This window comes from Onthophagus taurus, chromosome 6 (genome assembly GCF_036711975.1).
Source record: "Onthophagus taurus isolate NC chromosome 6, IU_Otau_3.0, whole genome shotgun sequence".
NCBI classification, from domain to species: domain Eukaryota; kingdom Metazoa; phylum Arthropoda; class Insecta; order Coleoptera; family Scarabaeidae; genus Onthophagus; species Onthophagus taurus.
The window spans coordinates 31,554,858-31,578,453 of record NC_091971.1 but is presented as its reverse complement, the minus strand read 5'-3'; the positions used below and the strand labels follow the sequence as shown (position 1 = coordinate 31,578,453).

Sequence of the window (23,596 nt, the reverse complement as noted above, 5' to 3'; positions counted from 1 at the left end):
TAGTAACTTTGCAGAAGTAGAATTTTTTAAACGTAAATTAGATTTAGAAGAGCATGTCACAACTACCAATATGATTTTAAATCAACTTCAGTTGGAAGAAATGTCCTTAACCACTGCAATTCTGGTAGCCAAAATAGGTATTGTAGACCCTCCTATTGGGATTGGAATTTGGAATTTCCCATACAGGACAGCGGCGAAGATATAACAAAAACTGCATACGCCGACGACCACGCCATATTAGTAGCGGTGGGTAGATGAGCTCGTGGACACCATGCAAAGAACGATAGACGAGTCGACAAAAAGCCTGAGATAGATAGGTTTGGAGATGGCGGAGGAAAAGACTGAACCATTAATATTTAGAAGCAGAAGACACGCGGAGGAGATATCTTTGAGAATTAGCAATCTTAAGGAACGATCCCCTCATTAGCATCACGGGAAGAGGCATGTAGCCAAGTGAAGACGGGTGGACACGGAGGAGAGTATCATGAAAAATTAGATGGGGATGTGGAGGACAAAGAAGTTGATTTCAAATATCAGGGTGTGGTGCAGAATGATGTGCCTGCTTTAATGTCTACCTTAAACAGTGAGACCAGAAATTTGATTGAAACAGCATTATTTCGAAAACAGCGAAGTGGCGTGGAGGTTTGTGGGGAAGACGATTTATGAAAGTGAAGAACCGATGGAATAGACGGTGTAGTGTTGGAGAAGCCCCGCCAGATGATGCCAAGAGGCACCTTCAAAGTGGCGAAAATATGGTTTTTTAATGGGTGAAAGACCCACACAAAGGGGTTACCCCGGCTACCCTGAAGGCTGTTAAGTTCTCTCTGAACTATTATTCATGATGGCTCGCTCACCCTATTTCGGTAAAACAAAGTTTAAAATAATTTTAACATCATATTCAATAATTAATATTATCAAAGATGTAAAATATAAGATACCAAAATATTTCGACATTGGTGAATAGCAATGAATTGTCCATTAACATTGGAATATTTCTGAAACTAAACGATGTTACAAAATTAATAGTAAAAATCATATAAATTTCAAATATCAAAGTAACAAAAAAAAATTGCCAACATAATTTTGCTTTGTTAAAGCATTAAAGGTTATATATATAGACTAAAATAGTACAAACACTTTTAACGAAAGTAATAATTTTTATTCATTTTATTCATATCATTTTTTTTCATCATGTCATCATATATCGAAAAAATAATTTACTCGCGACAACAACGTTATTTTTTATCGATTTTAAGGTGAAGAAAAAGAAGAAGTAGGGAAACATTTAAAGCAATTTAAGACAGACTTACACTTGTAATTCCGCTAATTCTTTCAACAACTCCGTTTCCGCTTTAATCTTCGCCACTTGATTAATTTCTAGCTGTTTTCCTTGCGCCTGTTGAGCTTTTAACTTTTCGATCGCCTGCAATTTCTTCTTTAAATTCTTTATTTTCTTATCTTTATCCGGATCGCCCGTCAAGTTTACCTCGATCTTTGCGATTTGAAGCACGTCATCATCACCGGCTTCTTCAGCTTTTCTCGCTTTCCTTGCTTCTCGCTTCTTTTTTTGTTTTAAAGCGGTTTTCGATGGCGCGGCATTATCTCCACCTGGTTTATGGGGTTCTTCTTCGTCGTCGTGTAATTTAAAATTAATAACGCGATTCCGTGCGGACGGCGGTCGATAAACTTGCTTTGACGCTTGCGGTTGACTTGAAGTGATTCCTTCGATTTTTTCATCGGTTATAATCGGATCTTTAAATTCTCCTAATGGGAATTTTTTCCAACAGGTTTCGTATAACTCTTCATTTTGATTAACACTTTTTTCGAACATTAAAACACCGGAATAATGCCAGATTTTGTACCCATTTCCGATTCTTAATCTCGGAGCGGTTGTTGCTGTTAAGAAATGTGTACCATCAGGTGACCATTCTAAATAGGTCGTATCTGAAGCGTCGCATTTTCCGATTAGTTTTTTATTATTCGTGTCCCAAATGTCAATCTGGCCCCTTAAATTACCGAAACCACCCAATAGTAATATGTTGCCTTGGGGATTATAATAGATTGAATTTCTGGGTCCAGTGCCTAATTCAAAGACTGGCTCGCATTTTAAATTGAACAAAGTCGCTTTTGCAGGGGTAAACCCGTAAATAACACAAAACTCTTGACTTTTTGGTGACCAAGCGACATTATAAATCGGCCCATCTTTACTCATATTAACCATTGCGGTTTGGTTTGTATTCGATAAAAAATACAAACCTTGCTTGCCGTAGTAGGAACCCCCAGTTTTATCGACTTCCGTTATCGTCAGTAACAGGGCGCAATTTCCATTCGGGTTCCAATAAAACTCGACTTTGTCAGCTTGGAAGAAACTTTTACTGGCTAGTGCTTGTTGGTTTTCGAAAGCGGGATACTTGAACATTTTGCCAACCGACGGTTGACCTTGTCCACCGCCTACAGTTTGACACAACACATGATAAGTATCGATCATGGGTGAGATGCTGTAAGAAACAATTTTCGAAGAATTTATTCGGTTTACGATTCGCTCGAAATTCGAATTTTCGTAGAAAATTACGTCCGTGTTTACAATTCGGGCGCACAAAAACTCGTCCACGCTCCATTGCGGTTCCCTAAATTGAAGAAACAAAATACATAATTAGAAACATAAATCTATTTGATGCTATTTTAATACTACTATTATTTAGTCAACCACGTTTACTGGTTTCTGCGACTATTTTTACTTTATATCTGATTTCAATACGAAAAAATCCCACGCCAAAAACTTTTTCTGTATGACAACAATATCTTAAAAAAATATTTTTATTTTCTAAATCGTTTTTTCGATTTGATCGAATCATTTTTTAAATAAGCTATTTAACAATTCTCTTTAACTAATAAGTTTCAAACTAAATAGAATCTCGAATTTTAATTCGATCGTGTCAAATAATGCAATCAGAACTGCAAAAAATGAAGGCATTTCCTTCACATTACCTCTAACGTCAAATTCTGAAAAAATCAGAAACGTTTCTACGAACAACATAATATAAGTAATATTTCAATTTTGAATTAGGGTGAAGCGCACCTGTATGTATTGTATTTTCCTTTTGAGAATGTCTACCTCCAATATTTCAATAATGTCAAGAATTAAGATTTATTGTAATGAACATAAAGCAATGCATAGTAGCTTAAATATTAGTTTAAACACTTATAAAAGACTATAGAAAAAGAATCCAGTTCCTCTTATAGTGCTAGTCAACTAAAAGGGGCATTCGGAAACATAAATCAAAGACAATGCAGTATTCAAAGTGGTTCAACGAAGTTCAATGCTTGATTCTTCAAACACATTTACGACGTACTAGAGGCTCAAAAAACAATTTTCAGGGAAGATTGACGCAATCAATGATGAAAGATATGAAAGTATGTTACTTTAAATAAAATAAAGACGCCCTTCAAAGACGGCATTCCTTAATCCTTTTAAAGCACGCAGCTATCCTGCCACGTTCACTGCCAGAAATGGGTGATATGGTGCGTTATATAGGCCTAAGACAACTTTAATGAAAGGAAAGCGTGCAGAAATATTTATGATTTAAGAGTTTAGTTGGATTGCTCATTTTATCGAAAATTGGCAAAATTCTGACCCATGATCGTTCACTCGTAGTGGGGTTTTTAATTTTAGAAAAGTGAAAACGCACACATAACACGGCAACGACACTTGGGATGAAGAAATTCTGTTGTTGTATGGTAGGAACAAATCCAACAACTTGAGGAAGAGTGATTTCGGAGAAGTTTTTAATAGAGATTTGACAATAAATAATATACGTAGTGTCTTCAGGGCTACTAGGATCAATCCGTTCGACCCGTTAGGGTTCGGGCAGCAGTATTCCATACAACAAATAAGACAAAGTTTTTAGTGTTCGGTGCTCCAAGAGAAGGAGACTCATCTTTTGACTTCAGTTAATCTGAAAACTATCTAGGCGTCCCCTTCTTGGTAGAAATACCATTAGAAACAGACAATGCTCATGATCAAGAGACTCCATAGTCAACTCATAACAGTTTCAACCAGAATGACAACCCAGCATAATACGGTACGAATTATTTAAGATGTTGAAAACATTTCAACGTGTCCGATGCGGAATAACAATTACAGCTATTGGAGCCGTGCTAAGGACTTGGTCTTAAACTGCAATCACAGTCTAACTAGATCCGAAATCAGCAATAAACGCAAAAAACAACACATTTAAAATATTATTTATATATTTTTTCCTGGTTGAAACTGATTATTAAACACTTAATTAATTTCTGTTCAAAGAAAGCTATATTTCATATTAGTGTCGGTTAGGATGATAAGTTCTGTCCAAAAAAACTATTTTACTCTTATTTTTTTGTGTACGAATATTTTGTTTTCTGTTGGTTTCCTCATATGATTTCATTTAATTTGTAAGAAAATATACAAAAAATTACACTTTTTGTATCAACTTCAAATGCACACGCAAAAAGTGATGACCATGAAAGTCGAGCAAGACACCTTTTTAGCAAGGCTTTTGGGCCCTTCAGAACCTAAAAGAAAAGGGAAATCTAGTCCCAGGTCCTGTACAGGAAACCGTGCTGTTAGTGGTACTTACTATGTAATAAACCTTCAAGGCATAAAGATGCAAAAAGTTTGTAGGTCCTGTAAGTTTGTTGTTTTCAATGTTTCAAGAAAAAGGCTCCAAAATTTAAATAAAGTTTTGATAGAAGGTGGAATACCTAAAGAAAACCGCGGCAGTGATAGAAAGTCAAATAAAACAAAGGATAAAAAAGGATAGTCTCAGAAAGTCTTTGAATAATGGTGCCAGTGCTGGTAGCCAGTGAAAGCCACTACAACCGAAACAAAAGCAAACGCATATATTTATCTTTAGAATTAAATTCCAAGAAACTAAGACAATATTATTATGATTCGGTCACAGCTGATCTCAGAGTTTCACACACAATGTTTTATGAAATTTTTTACAAAGAATACAACATTAGTTTTAAAACCCTGCATCAGATGTCTGTGGTACTTGCATTGTTTAGAAAAATAAAATAAAACTTGAAAAAAATCCTGAAAAAAAACAGCAATTAATGGCGGAGAAAAGGAGTCACTCTATGATTGTCAATGCATTTTATGCTATGATTCGTCAGGATGTACCAGACAGTATAAGTTTGTGTTTTGATATGGAAAAAGTGCAACCGTTACCAAAAACTCTTATGCAAGATGCATACTATTCAAGACAAATAAGTTTATATAACTTATGTGTTGTAACATTGAATTCACAAAATCCTACATTCTTTACATGCTTAGAAACACAATCTGGGAGAGGGTCAGTTGAAGTAGGATCTACATTATTCACCTATTCAAAGGACTTTTTTAAAAATTACCCCATCCCGATAAGGCTTTTTATGTTTTGTCAAAACGTACGTTATGACATAAGATGTTTCAGCTGCCATTTTGGATTGATGTATAGGCCTTTTTAAACGAAACTTGCTGTGCGGTTAATTGAATTTTAATGTTATCGATCATTGCCATAATTTTCTGCTAAATTCTTACTACACATTTTAAATTAAAAGATTTGAAATGGACAAACGGCACCTGGTCTAAACAAAGAGATTTGCTGCCCAGATGGTCGGAGAGAGTTTTTTGTTTTAGTAAAGTTATAAAACTTTATTGCTCCCGTTGTTCAGCTTTCGACGTGAAAAGGAAGTTTCCGCTGAAGCTGGAAGGGTCGACGTTCTATAGCTCTATTGTTTGTCCTTCAATAACCGGAGAAACTCTCTTTGTTGGTTTATTAGTTAGGCTATATAAACCATCCTGACCTTCTCGAATTCTAAAGACTTTCCACGGATTCATTTCTGTTGTCCAGATCTAAAAGTTAATTCTATTCCAGGTACGAAATTTGGCACGGTATTTGTTTTATATGTGAAGTAAAAATGTCTGAAAATAGTTATACTAGAAGTTAGGAAAAGATTTTTGTTTATATCTCAAAGATGAAAACTGCTGTCGTTATATGTTAAATGTTATATAAAAATACGTAACTGTACCTTATTTTGAACTTTTTCCATTCTATGACAATATTAACATAAGTTTAAGTTATTTTCACCGAAATCGGTCTGACACAGTTGTGACACTTCCCTTGTTAGTACAGAATCAAAAATAATGTAATGTATAATGTAATTTTTTCTCGAAAATTTTTTCATGTAACCAATATTAACATTGACTGTATTTGATTCAGAAAAAAATCCTCTTTCATATTTCGTAATAAAAATGAGGGATTGCCATTTAAAAAAAATATCGATGACGTCATAATTTTCTTAAAAATGGCCGTTTATAACGACTTCATCGCCTATATCCGTTACTTTTCGAACATACTGTATATTTAAAAAATAATTAAAAAGAATGTCATTTGAGGAGCCGCGTTGCGTTACCAAGAACTTGTATTTCGTAAAGCAAAACATTTGTTTTTCATTATTGAATATCTGCATATTGGATCTTGTTTCCAAATGGATTTTTATCGGTTCATTTTTATCACATAACAAAATTTTGATTGGTCTAAAATGATGAGACTGCAAGTTGGGGAAAGCGATTTAAAAAGAATAGTTAAGTTAAAAAAAATTAGGGAACTTTTCAAACAGAGCATTGTTGCTAAAAAATCGATAATTTTTTTTAATCGATGGGAAATGACCTAAATAGACCGCCACAATAAAGAAAATAAAAGTGCAAAACTTACGGACTATTCAATAAAAGTTTCAATGTGACGTCACCAAAGAAACAAGGTTGCTCTTTGGTTTTCAACACACAACGACATAAAACGTCTTTATTTACCATCTACCTGTTTATATGGATCTACCTGAATGGCAACGTTTTTTTCATCCCCCCCACTACACCAAAACCAGCCCAACATTTGGGCAATTCGTATATAATTCAATTTATATAACTTATAAATTATTATATACTATTATTTTTATTACAACGTCTTATTTGGGCGATATACCATCGATTAAAAAAACTTATAAATCAGTAAATAATGTGGATCTGAATATTAACCCCTTGAGTATTGATTTATTTCTAACGTTATTCATATCGATGACGAGTCTCACTAGTCAAATAATGTACCCAAGGGGTTAACGCAAAATAGCACCAGAAATAAAAAAAGACAAAAGGAAGAAAAAATATTTGATAGTTACCTGAATAAAAATCGAGCAACCAAAGCTGTCAAACGGCTACAACGAAAGATAGCCTCTCAACGAGAAATATATCCGGATACATCCGCTGATTCCACAGAGTTTTCCAAGAACGGGATTCAAATCCGTGTATCACGAATAAAACTCCCCAAACAAACTTCACAAAAAGGAATTATCTCAGATTAAATCACGTTTCCACCTTGAAGAGGAAGATCTACTTATTATGAGCAACTACTACCCCAACTGTCGACGATCACTCGACGAGTGTTGTACCGGAAAAGGAACGCCACCACAGGACCGTGCGCCCTCCATACGCCTTGAACCCCGCCACCTAGCGTTTTAATAATGTACCAATCACGGTTCGATTCCAAAAGATGCGATCATAAACAGGAAAAGAAAAAAGTTTTAAAATCCAATAAATAACACACAAAGATTTACTTTTTGTTTGTGTATCGATTTGAATGATTAATAGCTTATTAAAAAGATCTCGTAGAGTAGAACCTAACATAGTTTTGTCAGCGGATATTTTTGGCGGGAAGATCTTAAATTCCCCGAAAAACTGTAAAATACATAAAAAAATTCTCTAACTTTAGGTCCCAAAAATGTAGAACTAATTACCATAATTTAATTGAAAATATTACCAAAATACAGATGGGCTGCCAATGCGTTCCCCGCTTAGTGGAATGATGGCTGATTTGTTTATGAATGATATATAACCATAATTTTGAGCATTGGAGCATCAACTATTTCCTCAATTGCAGGGGTAGTAAATCTTGTGAATGACACGCAGATTGGCCTACTTTTCCGGTTTTGAGAAACATTTTTCATCGAATTGCAAGATATCATTTGAGATTTAAAAAACAGTTTGAGCAGGGATGCTTTTTCACTTAACGCTAAAATTATAAAACATATAAAGAATTTGATAATAGTTCTATTATGTAATCTAATAAATCAATGTAAAGCCTCAATTTTTCCCAACTGCTTGAAAATCTTCAGGGTTGTTCGGGTCTTTAAAAATGGAGATAACTCCGAGTCATTAAAGGAAAAATGTCTCTATTGTATTTAAGATGTTCATAATGAATTCAAATGCAAGCAGCAATACTCGCAGATGGTCCATGATATCTGCAAAAATAGTTTGGAAGAGCTGTGATTTTTGTAGACATCGACCTTAAACTGTAATTGTATATGATACAATAAAAATGTGCAATGAATTTTTATATACAATTTAATATAACAACTAAATGTAATTACAATTTACTTAATATTTCTGTTGAAAGCCACAATGAAGCATGACGGAGGACACGTGATGGTATGGGGTTGTACAGGGCCTGGTGTAGAAAATTTTAAATTTATTGAGACAATTATGGACCGCCATGTCTATCTGAGCATATTGCGAACTAATTTAAAGGAATCGGTCAATAAATTAGGCTTGGGATCACAGTAGATATTAAAACACAATAATGATCCCAAGCATACAGTGCACATTGCGAAGCAATGGACATTATATAATGTCCCTAAACAGCTACACTCACCACCGCAGTTACCCAACCTCAACCACATAAAGTACGTATGGGAGCTAGCTTTTTAACCGCAAAATTCGGAAGCTACATATTAATAATAAAAACAACTTGAAAGCTGCATTATTACGGGAATGGCAGAGTATTTTACCAGAAACTACAGCTAATTTAGTTGATTCCATGCCTCGACACGCTGAAAATCGTCGTTTTTATGTAAAATATGGAAATATCTTATGGTATCACTGTAGATCATGAATAAGGCTTTAATGATTGTTATAACTTATGGATGTCCAGCTCACTTTTTAAATTTGCTTCGCAAAGACCTTGAAGCAACTGATGAACATGAAGAACACATGATCAAAATTGTGTAATATTTTAGAATCCCCTTGGTTACAGCTCAGTATATGCAAGCCGATGGAATGGATTTAGTCCTGCCAAATGATGTAAGGTGGAACAGAATTATGGAAAAATTGTCAAAAGTATGAGAAGAAAATAAAAAGGAAGTTGATCCTACAATATACCAAAAAGTATCTAATATTGGCCTGAACGATCTGCGGAAGATTACTTAAATATCTTAAAGCAAGTCCCCAAGATGGACTTGACAAATTGCAAAAAAAAGGTGTTTCTCTATATGATGCAGTAGAAGGAATTAGGAAGTGCATTTGAGGAAAAATTGATATGACCACTGTCTCAAATACAAGTTTATCCGAAATGCTAACTAAAACAAAATATAAATTGACAATGGAAGAGAAAGACGAGGCTATGAAATTGATTTTTTTATAGCAAAATCTTGTAGTTTAGGGTCTGAACAATACCTGTATGAAGTTTTAATTTAAAATTATTTAAATTTTAGAAGTTATAAACCTTTAACAAATACGGTGTAGGTTGTTATAGCTTTCCACATCGAGGTGGGTTTTTATAATTCCGTCCCTTGCCTGCTGTAGTAATAAAACGGACAAAAACTGGATTCTTAACTCAGGGCCGCATCAAGGAACACACCATACTTGCAAATTATAGAGAAATAATAGGTTTAAAATAATAAAATTTAAACAAATTTAATTTCGCCCCCATCCTTGCCTGACCGGCTTTTATTTATGACTGTGATAAAAACCGAAGTTGTTTGAAATTCAAAGTTCGGTTTGGTTACTAAAGGCTGCTCTAAGAACAAGATTAAACTTGATTAAACTGTATTATTTCGACGTGTTTGCGAGTACAAGAATGAATAGAAAACATTCAAAGGGAAAAAAAGAAAATTTGTCGGGATTAGATATACGCAGGAGACGGAAACTACGTTTACTCATGGTTATCGAATTATTGCATTTTTATCTGTGTTTACCTCAATTTCGGAATTGGTAATCTGTAAAATATGTAAAAAACAAATTAGTTTTGGTGAATCCAGTGTTCGTGGATTAGGATTTAAAATATCGATGGAATGTGAATGTGGTGTTCAATATATACTATCTTCTCATATGATTGAAAACAAATCCTACGAAGTAAATAGAAGGTTAGTGTTGGTCATGAGATTATTAGGAGTTGCCAGAGAGGAGTTAAATTTATTTTGTGGTTTCATGGATTTATCGCAAGGGTTTAGTTCGACATTGTACTATGCTGCTTTAGAAAATATGTACATAGGATCAAAAGCAGTATTTGATGCATTGAAGAAAAAGGCAGTAGAGGAGGAAAAAACCAAAAACACTGAAAACGGTAATTCGGCAACAGAAATTACTGTGTCTGGGGTGATGGAACGTGGAAGAAGAGGAGATTTAATTCATTATTTGGAATGGCAACTCTTATCGGAAAGTATAGTGGAAAAGTGATCGATTTTATAGTAAAATCGTCGTACTGTCAGGCTTGTCAACTATGGAAATCAAGATCTGGGACTGAGGAATATAATACTTGGATGGATGAACATGAAGAGAATTGTTCGGCAAATCATGAAGGATCAGCTGGTAAGATGGAGGTGGATGCTATAAAAAAGATGTTTGAAAGATCTTGGGAGTGGTATGAAGTGAGGTATACAAATTATATTGGCGATGGCGACACAGTAACTTTCAAAGCCTGGTTGGCTATGAATCCTTATGGCGATAACTTTACATTAAAAAAAAGAATGCGTAGGTCACGTTGCGCTTGGGCGCACGACTGAGAAACGTGAAAAAACATAAAAAACTTGGTGGAAAGAATAAGTTGACAGACAGATTAATAAAAAAAACTAACGATTTACTATGGGTTAGCTATAAAGAAACATCCAAATTCTGTTGAAGATATGTATAATGCTGTATGGGCAACCTACTACCATAAATTATCGTCAAACGAAAATCCGCAGCACATGTACTGTCCAATCGGACCAGAGAGTTGGTGTAAATGGCGTAAAGCCGAAGCCAAGGGAAAACTGGACGAATTCGACCACAAACCGACACTTCATCCAGATGTTGAAACGGCTATAAAGCCAATATATGAAGACTTGTCATCAAAAGAATTGTTAGAAAGATGTTTGGGTGGTGAAACTCAAAATAATAACGAAAGCTTTAATTCTACTGTTTGGCGTTTAGCCCCCAAACATCTACACTGTGGCTTAAAAACAACTGAAATATCTTATATATACTTATATAGCAGCCAGCATTTTTAATGAAGGCTGTTTCGGTATTTTAAAAGTAATGAGAACAATGGGAATTGAAATTGGTGAGCAGACTAAAATTTATGCCAACTCTCGGGATGAAAAGCGTTTGGAGCAATCGACTCGCCGCAGCTTTCAAGCGACAAAAGAAGCTCGTACTCAACAAAGATTGCATCAACAGGAGAAAGAAGATTTCAACGAGCAAGAAGAAGGAATAGTGTATATAGGGTATAGCAGATTAGCCGTAAGTATTGAATTTACTAAATTAATAAATTCACAAATTGTACTTAAAACTTTAAATGCGTTTTTCTCGAAACGTACTTTTTACAACTGGTTGACATGATTTCTAAATAACTACTCAATCGATTGACTTGAAATTTTAATTGTACATTCAGAAAGCATCTTTCTATCGTTTGACCTACAGAGAAATGGATACCTTATATACTTATTGCAATAAACTTGCCGATTTTAAGAGTAAAATCGGTTATTTTAATTTAATTAGGCTCCATTTCGTCAATAATTCATTTTTTTGCTTTATACTAGTTCAGACGATAATCACATGTATATAGAAGAGAACACCATTTGATTTTTCTGTTTCCAATCGTCTCAAGGGTGGATATCGTGTCAACCAACGATTTAGACACTTCACGTGACATTGTTGTTGAAAGACATAGCAGGCGTTATTTCTTATATAGATTAAATTGGAAGAACAGATAGTTTGGCAGCCAAAAATTCCGAAAGATATCACTTTATTTAATAGAAAAAAAGAGATTCCCCCCTTAAGCTAGAGGCGAAAATGGACCAAATCCATTGTTACTGCTTTGCAGTGGTGGATTTCACAAAAAAAACCTTGATAATATTGAGAAACCTTTAAAATATTTTTTATATTTGTTCTTGAGTAGAGAGGGTTCTTTTCAACATTTGGGTTTCTCCACTCCAATTTGTGCAACAAATTAGTATTTTTATATAAACTTTATGATTCCTAATTATTGTTTTTGTCTGTCTTAGTTCTTAGTTTACTGGTTTACCAGTTTTTATATAAAGAATGTTTAGTTTCATTTTCTTTTGATTTAAATTATTGATTAATATAAAAAAATTACTTGATTTTACATTGAATGATTAAATGTTATGAACCATGTGAAAATAAATCAAATTATATTTTCCAAGTAAAACTTTTATAACTATATTAATCACTTTTCAAGCATTTTTTTCTTTGATAACCTGGTATTTCCTCCAAGACCACTGAGGAAAAAAGGAAAAATCATAACTTTAAGTATAATCAGTAACAGCTGAAGATGTACTTACAATTGTTAGGGTCACATATGCATATTATAAAAATATATACCAAATCTTAAATGTTGCAAAGTTTCAGAAAAAAAATACTAAAAAAACATAGTCCATGTATCCCAGACTTATCTTATACTAGAATAACTTTAATAAATGTGTAATAAATCGGATTGGTTTTAAACTATCACAATCTTCAATTGAAGGGCTTAGTGTGAAACAATGACAAGTCACATTTTTTTCAAATATGACTTTTGCTTATTTTCGAGTTCTACAAAAGTATAATAAGTCACGGAATAAATAGTTTGAAAATATTCCAAAGCATAGGACCACAAATTCGTAGTAATGATATTGCGTTGCTACATACGCATTTGTTTTGTGAAAATAAACAATGACAAGTCACACAAAAATTGTAACGCGTCGTTACTTAAGTGCATGTGAATCGAATAATTTTAATATAATGAACAGTGAAATGAGTGATGTAGATTCTCCAGTCGATGATAGTGATATTGATAGAGGTTATGTACCTAGTGATGCAGAAAAGGTAGATACAAATCAACAGGTAAATGACTTTTTTCATTTATGTGGCATGTTATTGTATTGCCATTGTTAATTCTATGCAAGTAAATTGGGTTGTCATTGGGTGGCTAGTTTAGTATTGCTTTTTCAATATAAAACGATCGATGGTATAAAAGAATCAGATGGGGAAACAGGGAGCAGAACATTAAAACGGATTAGGGCTAATACACCTGAACCTGCCCCTAGAAGTAGATGGAAACACCGAAAAGAAGACACATATCCACGATCAAAAAGAAAAATAAGAAGAAATCTGGGACAGCAGTATACTAGTGACAAAACCAAAAAGACTGTTGCAGCTCGGGAGTTAGGACCTCCTTGTGAGTGTAAAAAAAGATGTAGAGAGAAACTAGATGGTAATGAAAACCGTATTTTAATAAATGCCTTTATTAGAAAATAAGCTTAATTGTACAAAAAAAAAAAACATACAAAAAAAAATAGGCGAGTTCCAGCTTGTACTAGTTAGTACAGCTGCTCTAACTAACCTAAGAAACAAAAAAAGAAAAACATGACTCGGCCAAAAATTACAAAGCAACAGCTAGATACAACAACAAGACTGCAAAACATGTCAGATCAGCGTTTGCCCCCATGTAGACATTGTTCAAGAAAACAAGAATATTTCTGTGTTAATTTAAACCTTCGTAGTGAGAACCCCTTGCAATTATCGTCCACCTCATTATATTTCGAAGTTATTTGAAATAAGTATGATCTCTGAAACAAAGACAAACGATAGAAGGGTGGCGACAGTCTTCCGCGAAATCGCGTATTTATTCGGTGGACATCATTTCGGAAAGTTATCAGTTGGTAGAGATACTGTGGTTCCTTGTAGTTTATAATTTTATGGTATAGGCACAAACACTGCACTTTCCTACGATGATACATATTTAGCCATCCCGCATCCTTCAGTTTATAAGATATTCTGTTATATTTTCTAATTCCATAAATATACCGAAGACACGAATTTTGCACTCGTTGAATACGTGTTACATCGCTAACGTCAATGCACGGGTGGTAGACCTCAGCACAATAAGTGAATTGAGACAACACAGAGGCTTCGCACAACACCTTTTTCAGATGAATACCAAGGTAGTGTCTATGAGGAAACAACATCCTCAGATGATAATAAGCCCTGGATATACAGTTGGAGACATGCTTCTTATAGCGAAAACTGTTGTCCATAATCATACCCAAATTCTTTACCTGACTAACCAAAGGAATGTTACAACCATCAATTTGCAAATCAATGCTTTCCCGAAAACCATTACATATAGCGGAATTTCCAAAAAGTATAGCATTGGATTTACTCGGATTAAGATGTAGACCGTATTCCCGAGCCACTTTATGAATGTAATCGAGGTCTTTTTGCATATTCGTAATACCCAACGCGAAGTCGCGAGGATCAAAGGAAACATACATCTGCAAGTCATCCGCATACATATGGTACTCACAATGATTTAACCCCCTAACGATTTGAGATGTATATAAAGAAAATAGAATAGGCCCTAAAATAGTACCTTGTGGTACACCCTTGCTCAAACAGCGAAATTCAGACAAAGCATCACCGATTCTAACCGACTGATGCCTATTACTTAAATAATTTTCAATTAAGTTTAAAGCGGATTCACTGAAGCCAATATACTTTAACAATTCCACAAGCAAATCATGACAAACACTATCAAAAGCTCTACTAAAATCCAACAAGACTACCAACGTACATAATCCTTTATCTCGAGCCTGTAAAATATCATTAGTTACCTTGAGAAGAGCAGTACTGCAGCTATGGTTTCTACGAAAACCAGATTGATGCTTCGGTAAAATATTATTAATTTGAACAAATTGATGCAACTGATTAAACATAATTCTTTCCAGAACTTTAGATAAAATTGGCAATATGCTAATCGGCCGCAGATCTTTAGGCTCAGATGGGTCACGTTTTTTCGGGATAGGAACCACAATTGACAACTTCCAACAGTCAGGTACATCCGAAGTTTCAATGCAAACATTGAGTAAATGTGTCAAGTAGGGTAATATAAATGGAAGACACATATTCAACATACTCATACTGATATTATCAGCACCGGCAGCTCTAGAAGAAATTGAGGAAATAGCTTTTATTACATCAGCTTCGGATACAAAGACAAACTTAAAATTAGTTTGAATCAAATTTAAAGGCGGTAAATCATTAAAACTGAAACGCGTTGCAAGGTTCAAAGAAGGGACTGAATCAATAAAGAAATCGTTAACCTCATCTGGTCGATTCAAGTGAGCAGGGATTTGCAGTGAACATTTCGTACCACAAATACCCAAATGATTCAATTGTTTCCATAGTTCAGCACCCCGAGACGTCTGATATAAAAATTCCAGATATGATTTTCTTTCTCTTCTAATGCAGGTTGTAGTAAAATTCCTCAGCTCCTTATAAGCAACCCAATCAGCACCTGAACGAGTACGCTTGTATTTATTCTTTGCCCTATCACGTTCGTCCATAAGCAATTTAATATTTGGTGTTAACCAAGGTACGACCTTTTTGGTAAACCTCCTTACGGTTAAAGGGGCATGTCTGTCAAATAAAGCCAGCAGCAAGTTATTAAAGTTTTGAACTTTACAATTAATGTTATCCATGAAAAATATTTTGTGAAAAGGCACCGATTGCAGATCGCTATTGAAAGCACACTCATCGACACCACGCAGCATACGCACGTTTAATAACCGAGGTGGAATCTTAGGTACTTTCAAATCTATTTCGCAAAAGATCAAATCATGATCAGACAAATCACACGGCAATACGCCACTAATACTCACCAAACGACAGCAAGATGTGACGATGACATCCGACAATGTCATAACAGCATTGGTCACACGAGTCGGATCACCTATTAGTTGCACAGCCGAGCATACATCCAAGAATTCATGAAACAGGTTAATGAATGGACCATTCACGTTCAGAAGATCGATGTTCAGGTCACCCAAACAAAAAATGTTTTCGGATTCAGCAACACAAGTAGTATATACTTCCTCCACACTACTCAAAAAGTCTCTACAATTAATGTGAGGCGGTCTGTATATCCCACCGACAAAAATAGAGGACTTAGGAAAGAAAAATTGAAGCCAGACCTGCTCAATATCACCACCAACCGCAATAGGTTTAAAGTAATCACGGAAGACTATCGCAACACCCCCACCACGATCAGTCCTATCAAATCTGACAATTCTATAACCATCAAATCCAAAATCGTACTCAGTATTTGGATTCAACCACGTTTCGGTCAAAACCAAAACATCAAAATGATTATCACATAATATAGTTTTAACATCTACTAATTTAGGCAAAAGCGATCTGACATTCAGATGTGCAAGGCGTATCAAATGCATACAAATAATAAACTAAAGTTATTCTATACACAGACAAAATTAACAAAAAGAAAAAAAACAAAATAAAGAACAAAGAGAGGCACGAAATAACTAGTCTCCTCTCCGCCGTAACCACAAACAGCTACATTTAAGAAGTTTATTCATTTATTTATTTTAATTTATTTCATTTTATTTTTCTTCCCTTCCTCAATCAACTCAGAGCACCCTAATTTATCCAAATCAGCGAACGACTTAATTTTAAATTTAATGCCATTCTTATTCACAAAGATGTTCCCATCCAAGGACCAAACAGCTCTGTAATTAAATTTTTTCACCGCTTCTTGATACAGCCGATGGCGCACCTTCGTCAGATCTTCTACAATTGAGATATTTTTACCTTTAAGCAGTTTCCTGTTGTGCATGACCATTCTTCGTTCTCGATAGCTCACAAATTTAACGAGGATAGTTTGCGTACCGTGTTTCGTAGGTTGACCAACTGCATGACACCGATCAATCAAATTACGCGCCATGTTGATATTCAAACTGCCGTTAATCAGCTCAAGAACTTTATCTTCGACTTCACTAGACTGGCACTTTTTTAATCCCTTTATAGGAACATTAGATCGCCGCGAATATTGCTCTAAATCATCGCATTTTAAGGTCAACTCACTGTTTTCATGGTTCAACTGCTCAACACGGTCTTCAAGGAACCTGATTTTTTCGCAAAAAACCCGTTCCACTTCCTTAGAAATAATATCTCGTAGAATATTTAAGAAATCAACGTCTTTAATAATTTCGATCACACAAGATTTCACGAAATCTTTTTTCTCCTACGCTGCCCGAGTCTTATCAGCCATCGTGCAAATAATAAACAATAATAACTTCCCCGTCACAAACAAAATACGGCGGAGCGAAACAAAGCACTCCTCACTCAGCCGCCATACTTTTCTTTTTTTGATGAATTTTTTTCAATGAATTTTGGAATTTGGGATCATGGGAATCGCAGAATGCGTATCTCTTTGGATGCATTGCTATAGCAAAGAAAAAGAGATCTTACAAAACAAGGCAAAAACGACAAGAATCAAGTAGGACGTCCAATGCGATTTATTCTGTCAATGCAAATGGCCAAACAGTAAACTTGTGTAAAACCGAGTTTCTGAATGTTCACGGCCTGAAAAATCAAAGGGTAGACTGAACAACATCGTTTCAAAGAAAATAAGAGGAACTCCTGTACCAGAAAAAGATAAACGTGGCCGACATTCGAACAGACCCAATCAAATTAGTGACCAGCAAAAGCAGAGTGTTAGACAACATATAGATTTAATACCTAAATACCAAAGTCACTATAGCAGGGCTGAAAATCTAGGGAAAGTATACCTTAACTGTGATATGACCATATCGCGTCTTTATTCTGAGTATTATGTTCCGTGGTGTCAACAACAACATATCAAACCTGTTCTGGAGCACACATATAGGCAGATATTTTGTACAGAATACAATATTGGCTTTAAATTACCCAAATCCGACACTTGCAAAACTTGTGATCAACTTAACATCAGGATAGACTCTGCAACAAAATTAAATGAAAATCAGGAATTGTCTCGGCTAAACATTGACCTGACGACACATAAAACTAAAGCGAAAGCAATGCAGGAATTGTTAAATAACACGACTCAAGAATCAAAAAACACCAATAGAACGTTGGTAATTTCATTTGACTTACAACAGGCATTACCAATCCCGAAATTAACAACGGGTCCAGCGTTTTATTGCAGAAAAATCTGGGTATACAACTTAGGCATTCATGATTGTACAAATGGCAAAGGGCACTTGTTTCTCTGGGCGGAAGATATAGCAAAGAGAGGAAGTGATGAAGTCGCTTCAATCCTCCTAAAATCTCTTATGACGAAGACCGAAATTGACCACCTAATTATATTTACAGATAATTGCCCAGGGCAAAATAAAAATTGGCTAATGATGAGTTTATGGTTACAACTGGTAAAGGAGAATAAATTTAAAACAATAACGCACCATTTTCTCGTAAGTGGTCATACCCATCTTCGTTCTGATAGGGACTTCGCACTTATAGAAAAGCGACACCGAAGGTATGCACCACAAGTTTTTTGTCCAAATGAATACGGCGATCAAACAAAAAAACACCTTTTGCAGTCACAGTTATGACGCAGAAAAATTTTTTAAACTTTACAATTACTCTTACAAACATAAAAAAGAGTTCGCGCACCAATACTGGATATAACTTAGACTTTGCTAATGCGTTTTCATTTCGATTTAGTAATAAAAATACTCAAAACTATCTCAAAATGAGGAAGACCAGTATACACTACACTTGATCAGTTAGATAGAAAGTATCTTGAACCAATTAAAATTTCAAAAAAACCTTACATACCGGCTGTGAATCATGGTTTTTTCCAAAATTTACAGCCGAAAATAACTGAAGAAACAGAGGAACCTGAAATTATTAATGAAGCAGAGCCATTTTCTGAGTTTAAACATTATTTCTTTATATTTATTTTCTTTTTTGAGTTATTGACTTATTTAGTTTTTAATTGAAGACGCGAGTGGATAAAGGTGTTATGTAACAATTTTGAGAATTTTAGGATTTTTGGCTTTTTAAGTGTTTTATGCAGTAATTTAAACGGCTAAAGATGTTTTGCAGATTAATTCTTACTTTTTTGCAAAGTACCGGTTGATAAAGGTGCTATGAGTTTCACAATCTAAATTAAGTTAATGGATAAAGGTGCTATGTGACTTTAACACCTTTATCCATTTTGTTTCCTTCGATAGTGCAGATCAAGTTACCGTGATTTGTTTGTATTTAACTAAATTTTAACAGGTGCTAAATCGTGTAAGTAAAAATAAATTCCACATGCTAATTTATGTTTCAAATGGCTGAATTACGTCCGGTTAATGGTGGTATGCGTTTTCCTCTTTTTGTATGGTTAAGTAACATGAACATTGGGTTCATTTATCTTTAGATTCAGGTATGGGATTTGAGTTCTGTATTGGCCAAGACGAATGTATAAGCACTGATTTAAATAAACATAATATTGCGGTACAAGAGAATAATTCAAGTGATTTGACAATGAAATTCAAAGGAAATGTATTGGCACATATTGGCACACCTAAACACACAATGGGAGAAGATACCCCAAATAATTCAGATAGTATCTTGACAGAAAAAAATCAAAAACTAAAAAAGAAAATATTTGAACCTTCAGAAAAGATTGCTAGGAAAAGGACGAGGGATCCATGTAAGTGGAAAAGGGAAACGGCAAGGATTGCAAGAGATCGAGGGGAAAAATATATTTCTCAAACGGGAAAAGAAATTGCCGCTAAGAGTCCAAATCTAAAAAATGTACTGTGTTCGGATCATTGCAGATTAAATTGCGATGAGAAGTTTGAAGTCAACTCAAGAGAAAATATATTTAAAAGTTTCTACAAGTTAAATCAGAATTCCAAAAATATTTTACTTTTCAAAAGTATAAAAATTGGCCCAGTTCAGCGCCATAGATCTTCAGCTAAAAATCCAAAACAGTTTTCATTTAAATATTTTATAACTTATAATGCAACACAAACGCAAATTTGCAAACTTGCTTTTATGTCATTATATCAAATTGGTAGAAAAAAAGTTGCTGTTATTCAGAGAAAGCTGAAATCAGGTGAGGTAGCTCCAAGTTCAGACAGAAGAGGCTGCCATGATAAAAGGCCCCATAAATTGCCAGCTGAAGTTGTTGAATCCATTGTTGACCACATAAAAAGATTTCCCGCCGAACAATCACATTATTCAAGGAATAAAAATATTAATAAGATGTATCTTTCTCCGCTGCTAAATATAGCTAAAATGTACAGGTTGTATGTCGCACCAAAAAATTTCCAGAAGAGTACATAGTAAAATTATGTTCATATAGCAACATTTTTTCTACAAAATTTAATTTATCTTTTGGACAACCTAAGAGCGACACTTGCAGCACTTGCGACAGCGGTGAAAGCAATGAAGAACATAAAGAGAGGTACAGAAAGGCGTTTGAAGAACAGAAAAAGGATAGGTTAAAAGCTAAAAGCAACAATGAAATTGTTTATCTCACCATGGATCTACAACAAACCATGCCTTTGCCAAGAATAACCACATCTAAGGCTTTCTATCTGAGACAGATGTGGTTTTACAATTTTAGTATACATTTCATATCAAAAGAAGAACAACCTTATTTTTTTACGTGGACTGAAGACGTTGCCAATAGAGGGAGCAGCGAAATTGCGAGCTGTTTGTATTATTTCGCCCAAATGATTAAAGAAACTAACCCTGAGATTAATCACCTAATAATTTGGTCAGATTCTTGTGCCGGCCAAAACAAAAATTTTAATATTATTGCTTTATATCAGCTCCTAATTTTGAAGGGCATGTTTAGAAAAATTGATCATAAATTCCCAGAGGTTGGACATTCTTATTTGGAGTCTGATAGAGATTTTGGAAGAATTGAAAAAACTTTAAAAAAATGTGGACGGGTTTTTGTACCCGATCAGTACAGAGACATCATAAGAACTTCAAGCACGAAAAATGCACATGTTATGAATATGGAAAACCATTTTAAAAAGTTTGATCAATTGCCTCTAAAACTCGGTTTATATAACAGAAAAAAAAATAAATCGGATAAAAAAATACATTTTAGAGATGGTATCAGGTGGATTAGGGTAGAAAAGTTTGGGGAGTATTCGTACAAGGAATGTCTGGATGAAAATACCGAATTTGAAATTGTCAATTACTTAAAAAATAAAAAGACTACAGAAATATGTGTTTATCCAGACAGAGTTTCGGAAAAATATGGCAATATTTCTAAAGAAAAGTTACTGAATTTGAAACAACAGTTGCAATTTGTACATGAAGAATACAAATATTATTACGAAAATATTTTACGCGATAATAAAATACATTAGATGACATCTTTCATTCGTAATAAATTTTAAATTTGTCTCATTTAGTGGATAAAAGTGTCATGTACATATTCTTTCTTGTAATTCCTTAACTTATCTTCATTTTGTAAAGTTATTACACTGTAATATATTTTGTTGTTGAAATAAATTGAATAATATGAAAAAAGAAATAAATAGTAAAAAGTTTCAAACAAAAAACTTTAAACGCGAATAACTCAAAATTGTTCCTGTGTTACATAGCACCTTCAATTGAAAATGTTGTCGTTTGTTAGTGCAAAAGTGTTACAAGTCACAATTTTTCTAATAAAATTCTATTTATATATTTATTATAGTTTTCTATATATTTTTTTTATTATTTCAGTATCCTGGATAGATATATACAGTTGTGTTACTAATGTAAACAACCCAAAAGGTAAAAAGACGGAAACATTAATTTTACAGATTTTGTACAAATTTCAAAGTCGATTTTCCAATAATTTTATATTTGTGCCTTGTCATTGTTGCACACTAAGCCCTTCAATTCTATAATGTGCTAATTTGATCCAAAACTTAATAAAAATATTCAAAATGATTTAATTTTATCTAATATAATCAATAATAGTACTAGGGAAATGTAAGTATTTACCAATTTGTTTGTTTCTTCTGTACAAAGCTTTTAACGTGTTCCCCAGTTTCAGTTTTGTAGATATGCAAATTAGGTGACCCCTGCGGATGATCCTTATTGACAATAAACACTTCCCAGCTCATCAAATAGGTGCCTTTTGGTGAAAAAGCTAGATGGTAAGCTTTAGTACCCTCGATAACAGCAACGTCCTTCCATATATCTGTTCGCACTATCTTAAGACTAACAAGAATTAAAGTAAATTTATGAATTTCAATCGATTTATAAAAATTGAAACTTACACTAAACCGTTAACGTAAGCCAAATAACTTCCATTGGGACTAAACAGTAGGGTACGACAAGATTTACTCACAACAGGTGAGAAATCGACGACGGTTCCAAAATTGGGTGGTCCCAAATTCACATTTATCCCATTAGAGCTGCGAACTAATCGAATAATATAATTAATAAAATTAATAAATTATAAAAGTAAATAAATGTAATACCAGCGATTGGAATCGACGTCGCCATCGTTGAGGTTATGTACCGGGAACACGTGTCAAAAATTCATCTTTCGGGTGATCCACCTTCACCTAAATCATAATAAACGATACGTTTTTATCAATTTTGAGTCGAATATTATATTATAAAGTATTTTTATACAAAAATTATTTTCATGCTCACCTCGAATCTTACTCTTTCAATTTGACAGGCAAGTTGGCCAACTGTTTTTTTTTTCTCAACATTTTATTTCGCCGTTATTTATTTTAAATGATGTTTAATTTCAAAATAAAGTTTAAATTTAATCTTTTTCACAATAAAAAACCATGTAATTAAGATTTCTATAATTATCTTCGTTAAAATTTATATTATATATCCAGTGGGACACAAAAGCGTATATCTACATATGTATGTAAGTACATACACGGAAATATAAACGTGGGCATTAAGTAAACGATAAAATGGACATTAAAACGTATTTGTGTTAAATTCTATAAATCGTTTTGATTTATTATCTTATATTCTTTTATTTTAAATTACATACCTATAGAGTGATATACAGTGTCCTCCAAAAAGTCAGCAACAACCTCTTTTTTGGTTCCATTGAACACACATTTCTGAAATTTTATTTACACTGAATGTCCATCCCGAGAGAGAGAGAGAGAGAGAAAACAAAATTTATTTACGCCACATAATTACAACATAAAAAAATACATATAATATACAGGATGTCACAGCGAGACCGGTCATTAGACGCTTCTGGGGTTCTGGCCAAAATAAAAATTTGAGAATTCAAATTTAAGTATTATTAATTGCGTTCTCTTCGACTAAAATATTTTCAGATTTCTAACACTTCCGATTATACCGGATGTTTAATTTTAAACTTTATTTTTTTAAATGGAATCTGAAACAAGTTTGGATTTACCTGTTTTCAAGGCTTATAAATAACTTTACTTTTTGCAATTTGATTCTGCCGTTCTCGAGTTATTTGTAACAAGTCAGAAAAGA

The 23,596-nt window shown here is 34.0% G+C and overlaps 1 protein-coding gene across 2 annotated transcripts; it reads right to left on the bottom strand.

Annotated features, from left to right (window-relative positions):
- Positions 1–1,137: 1,137 nt before the first annotated feature.
- LOC111415995 (eukaryotic translation initiation factor 2A) lies at positions 1,138–23,224 on the bottom strand. 2 transcript variants are annotated; one of them, XM_023047908.2, is made up of 5 exons: positions 23,133–23,224; positions 22,594–22,680; positions 22,390–22,534; positions 22,112–22,330; positions 1,138–2,627 (listed from the first exon to the last, which is right to left on the bottom strand). In XM_023047908.2, exons 2-5 carry the CDS (start codon positions 22,616–22,618, stop codon positions 1,307–1,309), a joined length of 1,710 nt encoding a protein of 569 aa, XP_022903676.2. In that variant the 5' UTR covers positions 22,619–22,680; positions 23,133–23,224; the 3' UTR covers positions 1,138–1,306. The 2 variants fall into 2 exon arrangements, with proteins under 2 accessions (XP_022903676.2, XP_022903675.2); XM_023047907.2 differs by lacking the exon at positions 23,133–23,224 and adding an exon at positions 22,772–22,858.
- Between the last annotated feature and the right edge of the window lie 372 nt (positions 23,225–23,596).

Excerpts from the sequence above, each read along its gene's own strand:
- LOC111415995 (XM_023047908.2), bottom strand. The coding sequence starts at position 22,618 with ATGGCGACGTCGATTCCAATCGCTG. Across the intron at positions 22,331-22,389 it reads GCTTACGTTAACGGTTTAGT|TCTTAAGATAGTGCGAACAG; the intron begins GTAAGTTTCAAT and ends AATTCTTGTTAG. Across the intron at positions 2,628-22,111 it reads CAGAAGAAACAAACAAATTG|GGAACCGCAATGGAGCGTGG; the intron begins GTAAATACTTAC and ends TCTTCAATTTAG.